Source organism: Pelodiscus sinensis, chromosome 2, assembly GCF_052426305.1.
Source record: "Pelodiscus sinensis isolate ZL-2025 chromosome 2, ASM5242630v1, whole genome shotgun sequence".
Taxonomy (NCBI): Eukaryota; Metazoa; Chordata; order Testudines; family Trionychidae; genus Pelodiscus; species Pelodiscus sinensis.
In genome coordinates, this window is record NC_143053.1 from 122,526,381 (window position 1) to 122,542,220 (window position 15,840).

The 15,840-nt window shown below is 44.1% G+C and overlaps 1 protein-coding gene across 2 annotated transcripts in view; it reads left to right on the forward strand.

Moving 5' to 3' along the window:
- Positions 1–41: 41 nt before the first annotated feature.
- DROSHA (drosha ribonuclease III) overlaps positions 42–15,840 on the forward strand; it is a 99,790-nt gene continuing 83,991 nt past the window's right edge. For both annotated transcript variants that reach the window (XR_012901729.2, XM_006114260.5), the window contains exons 1-6: positions 42–179; positions 5,507–6,361; positions 9,454–9,546; positions 10,217–10,448; positions 11,230–11,371; positions 15,389–15,543. Coding sequence is in view for 1 of the 2 variants with exons in the window: in XM_006114260.5 (XP_006114322.2) it covers positions 5,514–6,361; positions 9,454–9,546; positions 10,217–10,448; positions 11,230–11,371; positions 15,389–15,543 (1,470 nt within the window). In the remaining variant the exon portion in view is untranslated. The remainder of the gene's footprint in view (positions 180–5,506; positions 6,362–9,453; positions 9,547–10,216; positions 10,449–11,229; positions 11,372–15,388; positions 15,544–15,840) is intronic.

Genomic DNA, 15,840 nt, shown 5'->3' on the forward strand with positions numbered 1-15,840 from the left:
CGCCGGCCCTTCCTTGGCCCATTGCCCGCCCCCTCTGTGACCCGGCCCGGATGGCTGCGGCTGGGCTTCCGCGCGGGGTGGATGCTCCTCCCTCCCTTTTCCTGTTCCGGAGCCGGTGTCTGGCTGACTGGTGCCCGGCCTGCGCCGCGGGTCTTGGTCTGCGAGGGGGGCTCGTGCAGGTAGGATGGATGCCCCCACCCCCTCCCTAGGAGAGCGGTTCTCTCCCCCCGCTTCGTGCTGGGCGGGGGCTCCCTATTCCCCGGGTCCCACCTCCCCTTCCCAGGAACCAGCGTCTTCCCTCCGCTTCCTTCCCGGCTGGGCACCTTGCTCAGGATGCCGGGTAGGGTTGGAGCTGTCTGCGCTGATTTCACGTGGACCCTTTTCACTGGGTCGCGTAGGTTTGAATGGAGGGGAACCAGAAACCCACTAGAGCTGCTGCGTATCGCCTGGGACTTAATGCCAGGATGGCTTCCTTCCTCCTGCAAGAGCTTTGGGTGCAGACTTGTGTGTTTCCTCCTACCTTTTGTTTGGTGTTTGCAGCAGCTGCGTTGAGTTACAGGTTGACTGCAAAATCCCAAGTTCACAGAACTTTGTCTTGCTTTGTAGTTTGTCCTGGGCAGACCTAAGGGCTTGCCCACACTACAAAGTTGTGTTTTAACAGTACAGGTACAGTCAAAACGGTGTGACCTCCCTAGTGTGGATGCAGTCATATCCATATAAAGGTGCTTATAGTGATAGAGCTATTGTAGGGCAAAGGAAATAATTATCCTGATAGAAAGTGGTGTAGCCCTGCTACTTTGGATGTGGTTACATTGGTTTATAAAGGTGCTTCCTCTACAGGGAAAAGAAAATCTAATGTGTAGTGGCATAAATCACTTTTTATGCCATTAAAAATATCATCCCTTAACTGAAATAGCCCCTAACTGGTAAAACAGCTTTAAGCATAGGCAAGGCCTAAATGTGATGCACAGCTGATACCATCTATCAAAGCTCTCAGACTGTCTGATGTAGGGCTGCCAACTTTCCTGACTGGATGGATGGGACATCACTGCTGCAAATGGCATCTGGTCTATGAAGCCAGGAAAGTTGGTAACTCTAGATCCGTGGTGCCCAACACCCTAGCCACATGTGGCTGGTTGACTGTGGTTAGTTCGCTTTAGCAATAGCTACTAGAGGATGTGTCTAGACTCTAGTAGTGGCCTTTTTCCAAAAAAACTTCCCCTGCGTTTAGACTGCTGCCATTTTCTTTCGAAATTAAATCAAAAGAACATGGCGTTTTTTTCAACTGTGGTAAACTTCATTTTACAAGGAAGAACGCCTTTTTTCAAAAGTGCTCTTTCGAAAAAAGGTGTTCTTGAATGCAAACAGGGCTTCTTCGAAAGAAAGCATCCAGGCTGCCTGGGTGCTCTCTTTTGAAAAAGCGATCTGTTTTTTCGAAAGAAGTGGTTGCAGTCTAGATGCTGTCTTTTGAAAGAGGCTAGATGTAGTCTAGACATAGCCATAGTGGCTACTGCTTCAGAACTGGTTGAACACCACGGATCTGGATGATGGCCTCTTGACACCACCCTTTCTGGCTTAAAGGTCAGACATAAGGCTCTGCTGTTAGGATGGAGCAAAAATAGACTACTTTCAGAAGACTGCTCAAACAACACATTGCTAGTGTGGTGACTGAGGAATATCTGTGTTAAGATCCTTACATAGTGTCATCACCCACAGTATCTGTGGGAAGAAAACTACAAAATTAGAAAAAAATGAGTGGTCCTGTTGTACCTTAGAGATTAACATAAATATATAAATATTATCATGATTTTTCATGGGCACAACTCACTTCTTTGAAAGAGTAGAGCAGCTTTTTTTGCTCCATTCTTCTGAAGAAGTGGGCTGTGCCCACAAAAGCTCATGGTACTATTTAAGTATTTTTGTTATTCTCTAAAATGCTATAGGACCACTAAATTACAGACTAGCACTGCTTCCCCTCCGAGACTACAAAATTAGGTCACCTTAATTTAGGTGTGTGGGGCATCCTGCCTCACAGTTGGGTCATCACCCCAGGATGAGGACTTAAGCTGTGAGCCCAGTGCCAGGTTGACAGCTGGGGGGTGGGCAGCTGTAAGCCCCATGCTGGGCGCAATATCAGGGCAAGAAGCATATTAGCAGTAAAATTGACATTCTTGTCAGTTTCAAGACGCTAGCTCTGACCTTTGCCACTGATGCTCTGAGCTGGAGGCAGCCAGGAAGTTGTCAACAGACAATGTAAGTAACAGTGTCTACATCAGGAGCAGGCAAGATTTGGCCCACCAAGCTTCTGAATCCAGCCCCTGCTCCCAGCCTTGATCCCTCACTACAACCTCATTTGCGGCTCTGGCCTCACTTCCGGACCCAGACTAAGCCTAGGCCTCCTTGGTCCTTGCCATATTTGCCTTCCCTTTCCACTCTGAGTTGTATTCCCACGCTCAGCCCCTGGCAAAGAATGCACAGCATGGACAGAGGTAAGGAAGGGCATGATGCTGAAAAGTTTGGGGCCACTGGTTTGTTGATACCACCAACATATTTTGAAGAGCCAGAAACAGAAACTACATTTTTTTTTTAATCTTTGGTATTCTTGTGAATGTGTGTTTTTTAAAGATAACAGGTCAGACCTCAACTTCAGTAGCTATAGCTCATCTAAAACGTTTTCCTCTTTTCCCCTAAAAGGAGACCGTTATTGTTACCGTTTATATAATCAGGCACTCTGTCAAACAGGGATGGAAAAGAGGGAGGAAGAAAATTTCTTTGTAAAAAGACCCTACGATTAAAGGGAATATGGACTACTATTAAAATGAAAGCAGTACTGGTTCATGCCTCATATGTCTAATGCTTTAAGTGTTTTTTTTTTTTTTTTAAATAGTTACCCATTTTAACTCAGGACCTGTCGCCCGGCCTGCCTCTAGTTTCGCTGCAGCTGTGAGGTCACATCGCATGGCCAGGGCCACTGCTATCCAGTGTGGCTGGCTGCGGGCAGAATTCACTGGCCAGGGCTGGTTAATCAGTAAGCACACCAGTAACTCTCATGCAAACCGGTATGCTTACTTTTTACCCATTTTATATCCCTAAATAAAAGCTTAGATGTTTCCATAGGATTTGGCTTGCTGAGGGCTCTGTGAGCTCAACCCCAAACCATGTTTAATTGTGCATGGGTCCATTTATTCCGTTTAAATTAACGGGGAATGTGATTATGCCTTGGTTATCCCTGAATTTGTCCATAGCCATGCATCCAGTTTGTAGATCATATGGCAAGGTAACTGGCAAATGGGGAAGTTGACACTCTAAAACCATTGCGTGTTTTATTTCTTTATCCTTCTTGGGTTGCTTGTGTTCTTAGATTGTGAGTTCCTTGGAAGGCATGATTATGTCTGTTTGAAAATTGCCAGGCATATTTTGGACGCTGACATAATCCCATTAATAATGATAAAACTGGACTGAAGCTCTGGAGAAATCAAGGCTTCAGCCACATTTCTCAGATAGATTTGATCAAGCTTTCACCAGTTTGTGAAATATTGGTATGCCCGGAGTACCTTACAGACTGGCACTACGTGCATAATAAGACTAGAAGAAAAGAAGGTTGGAAGCAGGTTTCCAAATGTGGTTATATTTGTAGGGTAGGCAATATCTGTAGGGTAGACAAATTCCTTCATGATTCAAGGAAGACTTTATATTTCTGACACAAGTTGTTTAGTTATTATGTGCTTGTTTATATGAAATTACTCCAATTATATTTTAAGACACTGGTGGGTTTTCTTTACTCTTTTCTCTGTGTTTTAGCGAAATGCCGTCAAATTGAAAACTACATTTAAAAATAAATCTTTATCCCACTCCTTAAAATATCAAGGTTGAAAGAATTTTAAATATTGAATGTATTTATCCATACCATTTATGTATTTGTTTCTTTTTTTCTCACATTGACTAGTCACTTCCACTGTCTGGGTCCCATATGTTAATACAATGCTACAAGTTGTGGTTGCAACCAATTAAATGTCACATTTCATTGCTTAAATGGAGGCGGGCAGGGAGCTGCTGGTTGTTGCTGCTGGTTAATTGGTTAATAACTGACATCCCTAGTTGCAGTTACTTTATGGCACTGATTCTGCAAAAGCCTTATTCATGTGCTTAACTTCATACACTGTGAGTAGTCCCATTGTCTTCAAAGTCCCATAGCATATAAAGTGGAGTGTATTGTAAGTCTTTATAGGATTGGGGCCAAAAGAGGGAGCATAAACTGCCATTGTCTTTCTGATAATAGGTTAGCTGGGATTTGATATAATAGGAAAAGTTAGTGAAATTCTTATGCTTAAGGTTTAAAATTGTATGAGTGGCACTTTTTGTGTACATTTATATTATGGTTGTTGCAGAAGTTAGAATTAATGTGCCAGCAAAACATATTACTGGATTAGTGATTTTTGGAGAGTTTTATGAAAATTATAACCAATATTCAGGTATTAGAATTAGGAATGTGAATGACTAGTCGGTTAGTTAACTCTCCGCTAAGCGAATGCTTATCAGATAGTCGACAGGCTAGTCAACGAGTTGCTTTCTCCCACCCACTCCTTGCTGCCTCTATCAGAAAGAGGAAGTAAGTGGGGGGAGGGGAGGAATGGGGTGCTTCAAGGTAGCAGGGCCACGTGGAGCCTGGTGTCAGACTCTGGGCTCCATGAGGCGCTGCTGCTTTAAAAGGCTGCACAGCAGTGCTGCATGGAGCCAGGGGTCTGCCACTTTGAACTGCCACGTGCAGCCCAAGGTTCCCAGCTGACCCTGGGCTCTATGCAGTTTGTGGAGCCTGGGGTCAATTGGGGACTCCCCTGCTAACCCCAGGCTCCCCGGGGCATCTCAAAGTGGCAGAGCTGCATGGAGCCTGGGGTCAGCTGGGAACTAAGAGTGCCCATCTGACCCCGGGCTCCAAATGGTGCTGCCGTTTTGAAACACTTTGAGGAGCACAGGGCCAGCGGGCCTTATCCTCCCCACAGTGCTTTTGTCTTTGAAGTGTAGCAACAGCCCGAATTCGATTAGCCTAATAATCAACAATTTACGTCCCTAAGTGAGCCAGTGACAGACTGCTCCTGTCTGCTTTGAGGGGAATGTCAGAGCTATCTATTTCAGTAGTTCAGGATCGGGCCCATACCACCTGATGTAATTTTTTCCTTCGCTCCACTGTTGAGTATTGATTGATATTTTGCTGATATACAGTTTTCTCCTTGACCCTTACAGATGCCTGGCTATATGGAGAGCAGACTCATATAGATAGTGTCTGCCATCCAGATCTTGGAAGAGAATTGTTTTTCCCTTCAGTTGAATGTAATTGGGTGCACACAGTAAGGGGTGGGTGCCTTGACATTTCAGTTGGGCTGGAGCTTGATATTCAAGAAGTTATCGTTGCTAGAAAATGAGACTTAAAAAGGGTGGCAAATAATTAGCCATCCCCTTCCCTAAGACTCATGGCATTGTACCTTTAATCTCCTCTTTTCCTTTGAAGGTGAAAGATGTCTTTCCATTCTGGACGAGGATGCCCACGGGGTCGAGGAGGACCTGGTGTAAGAACGTCAACACAAACCTTCAGACCTCAGAACCTGAGACAGCTTCACCCTCAGCAGCCTTCAGTACAGTACCAGTATGACCAGCAAGTAGCTCCTCCCACTACCTACTCAAGCCCTCCAGCCACAGGCTATGTGCCTCCCAGACCGGATTTTGTACCGTATCAATCCCTGGTACCTCCTTCAGCACAGAGTCCAATCAGCCAGTGTCCCATGAGACCACCTTTTCCAAACCATCAAGTAAGGCAGAGTTTTCCAGTCCCTCCTTGTTTCCCTCCTGCTCCTCCACCAGTGCCAAATCCAAGTAATTCCCCATTACCAGGGGCCCCTTCTGGACAAAACACTTTTCCCTACATGATGCCTCCTCCTGCACTGCCTCATCCTCCACCACCACCTGTGATGCCGCAGCAAGTGAATTATCAACCGGTCTATTCTACAGGCTATTCACAGCAGCCTTTCCCACCTCCTAACTTCAGTACTTATCAGCATAACTCAAACTCCTTTCAGAGCAGCAACAGCAGTGGTAGCAGTAGCAGTCATTTCCGGCACACAGGCCAATATCAGGTAGAAAAGACCCAAAGTGAACGCAGGTCTCCCGAGAGGAGTAAACACTATGACGAGCACCGGCACCGTGAACATAGTCACGTGCACGGAGACAGACACCGGTCCAGTAATCATGGGGATCGGCGGGATCGAGGTAGGAGTCCTGACAGGAGAAGACAAGAAAGCAGTCGGCACAGGTCAGATTATGATAGAGGAAGGACTCCACCTCGCTACAGAAGTTATGAACGAAGCAGGTAAATCATGATTTGTGAATTTAAGGTGGGGGGCTCTAACTGTTGCCTCTAGAAGGAGACTGTTTTGTTTTGAGAATAGCACTTGATTGCAGATGTAGGCAGAGACTGCCCCAGTGCCTTACCCCAGTTCCTAGCTGTCATGGTGTGGTGGGCTTGCACAGTTGGGCTCTGATCTACTTAGAGTTTTTTTAGTTGCTCCAGGTCCTCATGCAGTTTGTTGTCCTGCCCACTGTCCAGAACTGAGGATGTTGAATATCAGTTAATATAATAGTTAATTAACCTCGTGAATTCTGTCAGTTACTCAACTATTCTGTAGTCCCTGGGGGTGGGCCCGGCAGACAGTGCACTCCAGCCCTACTTCTGAGGAGCACCCTGCGACTCTGCACTACTTCCTCTGTATCAAAGGCAGTAGTGCGGGGTGCCAAGTGGGGGCTGGTCCGCGCGGGGAGCCAGTTTAAAAACATCTTCCTTTGTGAACTGGCTGCCTGTCTCCCCGCACTGTTGCCTCTGATACAGAGACAGCCGCTCAGGGTGGCCGCAGCCTCTGTGGGGGGCTGAGCTCCTAGACCCAGCACGATCTGGAACTGAGCCAGGCTGCCTGCCTGCCTGCCTCCTAATACACTTTAAATGCAGAGCTGCGGCAGGGGGTAGATCCTGGACCCAGCACAGGCAAGACTCCTATGAGTGAGTCTGTGTGGTTCTGTGCAGGTATGACGTAGCCAGCTGCTATGTTTCCCGTGATGACTGAGAAATTCCAGAACATCTGGTGAGCACCCAACACCATATCAACAAGCTATGGAAAAATGCTTTCACTATCACCACCATCCAGGGTGTGGGCTGATACTGTGTCCACCTGGTGCAAAGAAAAGCAGACATTGACCTGACCAAAAAATCTGGAGAACTGATAGAGACCCCACTAATTAATATGTAACCGTAGGAAGAGGAGGGGCAGGACTCAACATAGGGAGTGTGAATGAACAGAGGAGTTCCAACTTGTGTTGTCATTTTAGTTAATCTTTCACTGAGTGCCTTTGTGCTTGAAATATGGATTAAGTTCCTAGCTTTAAGCATCTTTCTTTTAAAATTTGAGATTTTATCTTAAGAAGTTTATGCCTGCTCTGCAATTGCACCAGCTTCTTGAGAGAAGTGTTTTACTTGAGGAACTTGGAGAAAGAAAGGAGTTGTTAAAAATGGAACAGTCATTTACAAATCTAATGTGTTGGATCTAAGAGAGCAAAATGTGATTAACTGTCAAGCATCAGAAAAAGAAAGGGTCGTGGAATATTGTGCATGATGTAGGTGTTGTAAAGTATTCACTGTATAATTCCACGAACTAACTTTCAAATTTAAAAGTTCAGTTTTACTTGAAAAGCAGCTATGTTAAAATGGCAGCTTTTTGCCCATAGATTTTAAGGCCACTAAGATCTGGGTTTCCTTTATTTTTGGTGTCATATCTATTCACTTTTTAATGACACAAAAGATTTTCCTGCTTTCATTTGTTTTAAATAGTGCTCACTAATAAATCAGATGGCACAGGCCTTGTTCTAGAGATCATACACTCTAAAATTAGACAAAACACAATAAGGAAAGGTATTTACCAGAAAAAGAGGTAAATAGTGGGTGTTAAATTTGTTTGGCAGTGTGTACTTCATAAAGTTACAAGATTTTTAGTGGGCATATATATATAATATTTGGGCGTGTTAATAGGAATTTGAATCCGTTATTATCCCTTCAGAATGAACCCAGCTATGGTGGCAGGCACGTATCTATTCCTTCTTGTGCATCAACATTATTGTTTACTAACTTTCAGTCAATGACACCTGTTCAATCTGACAGCAGTGAGTTAACATCTATGTCACTGATGTCCAAATTAGGCCTGCAAGAACTTTTCGTATGGTGATTATGTGTGAGAAGGAAGGAGCTTTGGTTGAGTTTGCATGACAAGCAGTTGAGAGGAAATCTATTTTTATTCATAAATGGAGTACGTTTGATCTGGAAATCATTGAGAAACAATAAACATGGAATCCCATGATTTAATTTTTGCAGCTGCTTAGCTAACTCCAACCTTTTGAAGCCTTGAACATAGAAATACAACCTCCAGATTTGCCCGGGGAAGCCTTAAGAACTCTGGTTTCTTCTAAGAATTGCCCCCAAGACAGACGTAACAACTGTGACTTAGATGTAAGTTGTATAGTGGCAACTACAATGCTAGAATTGTGACAGTAACTGGCTAATGGTTGAGGATGGTCGGAGAAGTATCTGTATAAAAACACATTTCTCAGCTCAATGGTAAACAAAGGCAAGAGATTCCTCCTGTTCTTCTGGATTGATTATTTTTGTTTTGTGTTACTTTAACTGCATATTTATTTATCTTGGAGAAAGAACTCTGAAATATTATTTTGTAAGCTGTCATGCAGATAGAATTCTTGTAAAAAGTACCGGTGTGTGCTAGTGAATGAAGGCCCCTAACTACAGACCATCAGGAGTGGTGGAGTTTAGGATTGTTCGTTCGTTCCTGTAATTTACTCACGTTTAAGTGTTCACAAAATGTGGTCAGTCATTAGGCTGTGGAGACATCTCATTTTTTTTGTTGGCTATCTCAGTGTACTTTTATACTGTTCTGAGGTGGCTATGAAGGTCAGAGAGGTTTTATAAAAAATGTATTTGAATTATTGCTAGGATGCTGACGTTATTGTGTGTGGAATAGTTTCTTGCTCAGTGTCATAGTGAAAGAGAATGGTAGCAGCTGAAGTGAGCAGGCCTTCAATTTATAATAGAGGAACAGGTAGAATGGGAGTGATTCTAATGGTGTGCTTAATCAGCTGTCTAATCTGAGTATAAATTAATAGGATATTAAAATTGATGTCCTCATGATGAAAGCAGGGAGCATGGCGGGGACTGTCTGTCCTAAATTTCTTGGGGAAAAGATTGACTCCACAAAGCTTCTAGGTTTCGTGAAATCTAATTGTTGGTAACATACCAATTACAATAGTGTTGACAATTAAGTTAAATCTGGTTCCATGCTGTTTCAGGAACAGAATTTACAACATTCAGGAATTCCTGTTTAATCTGTTTGTTTTAAACTCTTACAGGGAACGGGAGAGGGAAAGACATAGGCATCGGGATAGCCGAAGGTCACCATCTTCAGAAAGGTCCTACAAGAAAGATTACAAAAGAACAGGGAGGTAAGATGAGTAGTTAGATTTTGAAAATCTTATCAGGCTGTGCATATGTACCTGTACATTTCTGTGCCTCAGGATGGATAAGAATCTGTCGAGCCTTGGTAACCATTTTCCTTTATATGAAAATGTTATGACTTCAAAGTTTGATATCATGCAATGCTAGAAACAAGGTATTTGTTCAATTAGGTAGCGAGCTTTTCTGCTGCACAGTGGGAGTGCCATAACACCCAATGCTAACCTATATTGTACCAAAATTTCAGAATTTAAAATCATGACATTGTTAAGTGTCAGGTAACTTTTAGGTCAACCAAAATGGAACCCCTTACAAGTCTCATTTGATATGAAAATAAGCATTTTACGCTAAAATGATGAGGGTTTTTTGAGAGTTACAGTGTGCTGAAAAGTAGGCCTTGAAATTATAAAGGGCTTTCAATCTGAACTCCATAGTTGCTACTAAGTGACTCCATATACCAGATTTGTAGCAAAGCCAATATTTACCCTTGAAAGTTAACCCCTTCAAAATTAGGAAATACCAAATGAACTCTATTGCAAGTTAAATGGTAAGGTGGCCTATTGATTTGAAACAAACTAGTAATTTCCTATTATAATTACATCAATATCAAAAAAACCCAAACAACTTGTGATTGCTTTTCTTTCTTTTTTCCCCCTGGAGCCGATCCCCCAGTCGAGAGAGAAAGAGACCTCGATGGGAGGAGGAGAGAGAGAGGTGGTCAGAGACTCAGAGCACTGGTAAAGAGAAGAATTACACTGCTATTAAAGACAAAGAGCCAGAGGAGATCATTTCAGAAAAAAATGAAGAGGAAGAGGAAGAATTGCTCAAGGCAGTGTGGGTTCGTTGTACCCACTCAGAGAGCTACTATTCAAATGATCCTATGGATCAAGTGGTACGTCTATTAAGATCCCTCAGTTGTTTCTAGTAAAGAGAGTACATAGTATTTTAACAGCTCTACATTTTTGTTTTATCCAGTGCTTAATGTGTCCCAAATTTCCTGTTAACCACTTAAGCAGGGGGCAGGTGGGAGGGCAGAAAGGTGCACCCAGATGTCCCCTGCACCTATACCCTCCATTGAGCCAGCTCCACCCAGATTGCCCCACCCAGAACTCTCTTAACTCACACTAAGCCCCTCCATACTTGGATGCTGCCTTGTTGAGCCTATATGCCCACACCTGGTGTACCTGGCATGGAGGGGCAGGGTCTTGGGGTGCTTTGAGGTTGTCCTGGTCCTTGTGTGATGTCAGGGTTGGGGGCAGTCTCACTGCTGAGTTCCTTTACTGGTGGGAGCTGTGTATGATCTCAGAGCTCTTTGCAGCCTGTGGCCTGGGTTCCCCAGTGCTATGTAGCAGCCTCCACATTTATCTGACAAATAACAATTACAAAATTCTAAAATATGTGCTTTTTTTTTTTTGGTACAGAATTTTTAATGTTTTGGTGCAGAATGCCCTTGGGAGTAGCCCTTTCTCCTCAGTGGTCAGTCCACACTGAACTGGGCTGCCTCCATTGTAGTGTGGGCCCCGATGGGGCAAGCCCAGCAGGACGAGGGGACATGGCTTCTACAGCCCACGGTATGGGGTTAACCTCTTCCTGTCCACTGTGGGACAGGTATCCCCCGTCACAGCCTCCTTTGATTTTCCTTTGGTTTCTTTTGGGATTGTTATCGTTATCAGGGGGACTCCACTGTGGTCGGAACAAGTCGGCTCCGAGATTTGTATGAAAGGTTTGAGGAGGAGTTAGGAAAGCGACAAGCAAAAGCAAAAGCAGCCCGGCCACCATGGGAGCCACCAAAGACCAAACTTGATGAAGATTTAGGTAAGTGCCATGTTGGCAAAGACCTGGAACTAAGTAATGGACAGTGACTTCATTCGCTATCTCAGTTTGTGTGTTCTTTTGTATGAGTACACACTGGGTGGTGTTTTCAAAAGCACTCCGCATCAGCCTAACTGTCCTCCTAATGAAATGAGTAGGAATCTTACAATTGCCTTCAGTGGGAATGGTGGAATTAAGTCAGCACTGAGTGCTTTCGAAAATCTCACCCTTTATGTATTAGGTATTACCTTTAAAATATCAAAATGTGGACTGTTGTGGCAGCTGAAAATAAGATTATTGCAAAAGTACAACTGAAAGATGATTGAAGAAGTGGCATGTGCTTATAAAACAACATCCTGTTTTACTTTGGCCATGTAACATGAAGTAAAACACGTGCTAATTAGCACATTGTTAATCTGTGTGAAATATTGTTGGTCAGCTCCCAACTGAGGGCAAAGATTTAATAGCAGAATGTTATAATAAGTCTCATAATGCTTAGAAGCATTTTTTTGCAAAAATATATGTCTGTTTAGCACCCTGAAACATGCTAGGCAAGTCACAAATCAAGTGAGACCTGCTCTCTGCCCTAATGAGCTCACAGTCTAATTTTAGAAAAGATACAATGTGATGGTACAGGGAGGAAGGAGTGACAAGGAATTACAGGACTCATAAATTCACATGGCTTGTTACTGTCCTGATGCTATATGATGGTGAGAGTTGCTGAACACCCTGCACACCTGTTGTGGATCAGAGTCTCGCTGCACATGTTGATGGGTTCATTCTGTTCAGAAGTGCTGGGTTTTGAAATATATTTTTATTTGCATAGCGATGGTTCATAGGCTGAGGATTTTGTACTGCTGTCTATTTGCTAGACATCACAACTAGAACTTAAATGATAATGGCAAAGATAAATGAGCCCAAGAACGTACTTATGGTGTTATCCTTTTTCATGTATTTATTTGGGACCTTGCTCTTTTCTCCTTGCAGTTTTTGTATTTACTTTCATGGAAGCACTTTTGTGCCCTTAAATATTGTTCATCAAATTTAAGTGATTTGCAATGTGTCTCTTGGGCAGGGGTGGGCAAGAGGGCCGTGGTGGGCTGGACCTGACCCACCAAGCGGGTTGATCTTGCCCCCAGAAGTCTTTCTGCTCCCCTGACCCCAGGCCAATTAGGTCCTGAGGGCAAGGGAAAGCGCATCAAATTTCCTCCATCCTGCCAGGAGGAGACTTCACGCACTCCCCTGCCCCCAAACCCTGATTGGCCTAGGGGCAGAGGGTGTGCACAGAGTTTCCTCCACACTGCCCCCACCCTGCGAGGAGCACGCGGCACTTAGAAGTGCTGTGCATTTCTGGCAGGGTGGGAGGAGGTTTTATGTGCTCCCCTGCCCCCAGGCCCTTATTGGCCTGGGGGTGGGGGAGTATGGGAAATCTCCTTCCACCACCAGAGGCATAGGTGCCTAGGGGAAATCTGGGGGAAGCAGAGGGGCTCCTCCACCCCCAGACCCATTATGGTCTGGGGTAGGGTTGCCAGGTATCCGGTTTTCTACAGGACAGTCCGATATTTGCGCTCTCTGTCCAGTAGAAAAATTCAGAAAATACCGGACACATGCAATGTCCAGTATTTTCTGAATTTCTGGCTGAGTGCCGGACGGAAGCCTGGCGGGGGAGGGGGAGTGACTGGGAGGCGAGCTGCGATTGGCGCTGGGAGCCCTGTGGTCACGTGTAAAAGCCGGTCGGGGTGGGGTGGAGCAGAGGCAGTGGCTGAGACTCCCAGCCACTCCCCCCACCCTGCTTCTGTGCACAACCAGAGGCTCCCAGTGCCAATTGCGGCCCCGCCTCCCAGCTAGGAGCCTCTGGCTGCGTGCAGAAGCTGGGGGGGGGGGGAGGGGAATGGCTCCCAGCAACTCCCCCGGCTTCTACTAGCAACTAGAAGGAGTGCCTGCCGGAGTGTTGGACTCTTGCTGTGGCCAGTGGCTGCACCCCCTCTTCTCCTCCCCTCCCCCACCAGCTCTGCTTCCCGTCCCCCTTCCTCCCGGCCAGCCCTGCCCCCCTTCCAGCCGGTCCCTCCCCCGCCCCACCCACGATCAAGAGTGTCCGGTATTTTGGGGGGGGTCTACCTGGTAACCCTAGTCTGGGGTGGGGAAGCCCGGAAGCATCCTGACTTCGACCCTTCCATTTGAGGTCCTGCCCCCGGCATCCTGGCTTCGCCCCTTCCATTTGAGGTTTGATGTGGCCCCCGACAAAAAATTATTGCCAAAAAATTATCCCATCTCTTGGGCCATAGTGTTAATTAGTGATGTTCACCAGTGTATCAAGATAGTTTGAGCTAATTTTTTTATTGAAGTTTTATATCTATGATGAGTAAACAGCTGAGATGCTCAAAACTGAGTTTAGATGGATCATGTATGTATCTTTATTTTATTTCACATTATTTTTCCATAAATATAGTGTAATTAAATATAATGTAATACAGTTTTTGCTGGTTTGTCTACATATGGTGAAATCAATATTTACCAACATTTACAGATACAAATCGAATCCTTTAAAGTTTATGTATATGGGGTTTGTCAGGAGATGTTAAATTTCTACTATAGAGGTTGGCTCCCCACTGTTTTGGTTACTGTGTATAATGTCATTTGGTGGGGAGATCATCTCTTTCGGTGAACTAGAGCAAAAAAGAAGGAAAAAGTAAGACTCCTATAGTAATCCTAGAAATATTGAGATTAGAAAGGAATTAAATTTAGCTTTCCCTTGAGGTGGGGGGGGGGGGGGGGGCGGGGGGTTGGTGGGGTTTTTTTTTAAGTGACTAAGATAATTCCTGATAAACTCCCAAACTATCACTAGTTTGTGAAAAGCTAATTCCACTCCATGAAATGCTAAGGTTCTTTATAGGAAATCTTGAATTCTGAAGTATTCTCTGGCCTCCAATTTACAATTTAATCTTACTGGTCCTGCAACATTGTTTTTTACATACATCCTTTTCAGAGTCTGGGGGGGGGAAAGAAATTGGTTTTTACATACATCCTTTTCAGAGTCGGGGGGGGGGGGGAAGAAATTGGTTAATAGTTATCTATACAAAAAATAAATAATCTTGGTTACAAACACAAATATATGCAATGCTATTACCATATGAACTTGAAACAATTTATAAAGAAACAAGCTGTATTTAGTTGAGCCTCAGAGATGCAGTGTATGTTTTCATTCTCTTCTTTTTATTATCGTATTTTTTTAGACTATTCCTGTGTGGATTATACATTCATTCATAGCCCTCTTCCCTGCAGTCTTTTAGGGTGTGTCTAAACTACACCGCTCTGCAGACAGAAGGATGTAGATTAGGCACTTCGAAAGTGCAAATGAGCCCGGGATTTAAATATACCGGGCTTAATTTGCATACTCACATTCGGGCGCTGTGCCGATCACGCGCCCTTTCGAAAGTGAAAGTAAAGTCTAGCCTTCGAAAGTGAAAGGAAAGGAAAAAAATGAGGAGTACAGGATCTGTTGCAAAAGCTCCCTGCTGTCGGCAGAGCCGTGGGTAGACTGTACTTTCACTTTCGAAAGGGCACGTGATTGGCACAGCGCCTGAACGTGAGTATGCAAATTAATCCCGGTATATTTAAATCCCAGGCTCATTTGCACTTTCGAAGTGTTTGATTTGCATCCCTCTGCTGACAGAGGGATGCAGTCTGGAGGTAGCCTTAGTGTCAAACAGTTGTGTTTGGGAACATAGAAATTGCTGTTTTGAAGCTGAATAATGGTCATTGGATCATCAGTTCACACTTGTGTGTAAACAAATTCTGTTAATGCAACTTTCATTACCCTTAGTGTTTGCAGTCACATTTTAAAACTGAAACCTAATTGCTTTCCTAGAATTCAGAAGAGCCATTCTGAATCTTATGTAAGTCTGTGATAACTTGCAGATATTTATGATGCTTGCTTGAGTATTAGAAAATTCCTTGTTGTATTGATAAAGAATGAAAGGAGGTTCTTTTCAACTAACCTCATTTTTACTTTTGAACCAGAGAGCTCCAGTGAATCCGATTGTGACTCAGATGAAAATAGCAGCTGTTCTAGCAGTTCAGATTCGGAAGTATTTGATGTTATTGCAGAAATTAAGCGTAAAAAAGCTCACCCTGATCGTCTTCATGAAGAGCTCTGGTACAATGACCATGGACAGGTATTGTGTGCAAAACATTCACTGTGTATAGAAAAGGTTTGTTCTGGGAGCCATACAAATCTACCAGTCAGATGTATTACAGAATGTGCTAGATGATGCCAGTTGTCTCCTGTTCAAATTCATTTTTTTTTCTAGATAATATTTTGTTTTTGTTCAAAGCAGGTCACTTTCACTCTCAGGCGCTCAATTAAAACCCTTGAACCCTGGTGATTCTTCACCCTTAATCATATTTGACTGCATTTACATTACTGGCAATGCCAGTTTACAATGGTGCTATTCTGTTAGCCTAACAATAGA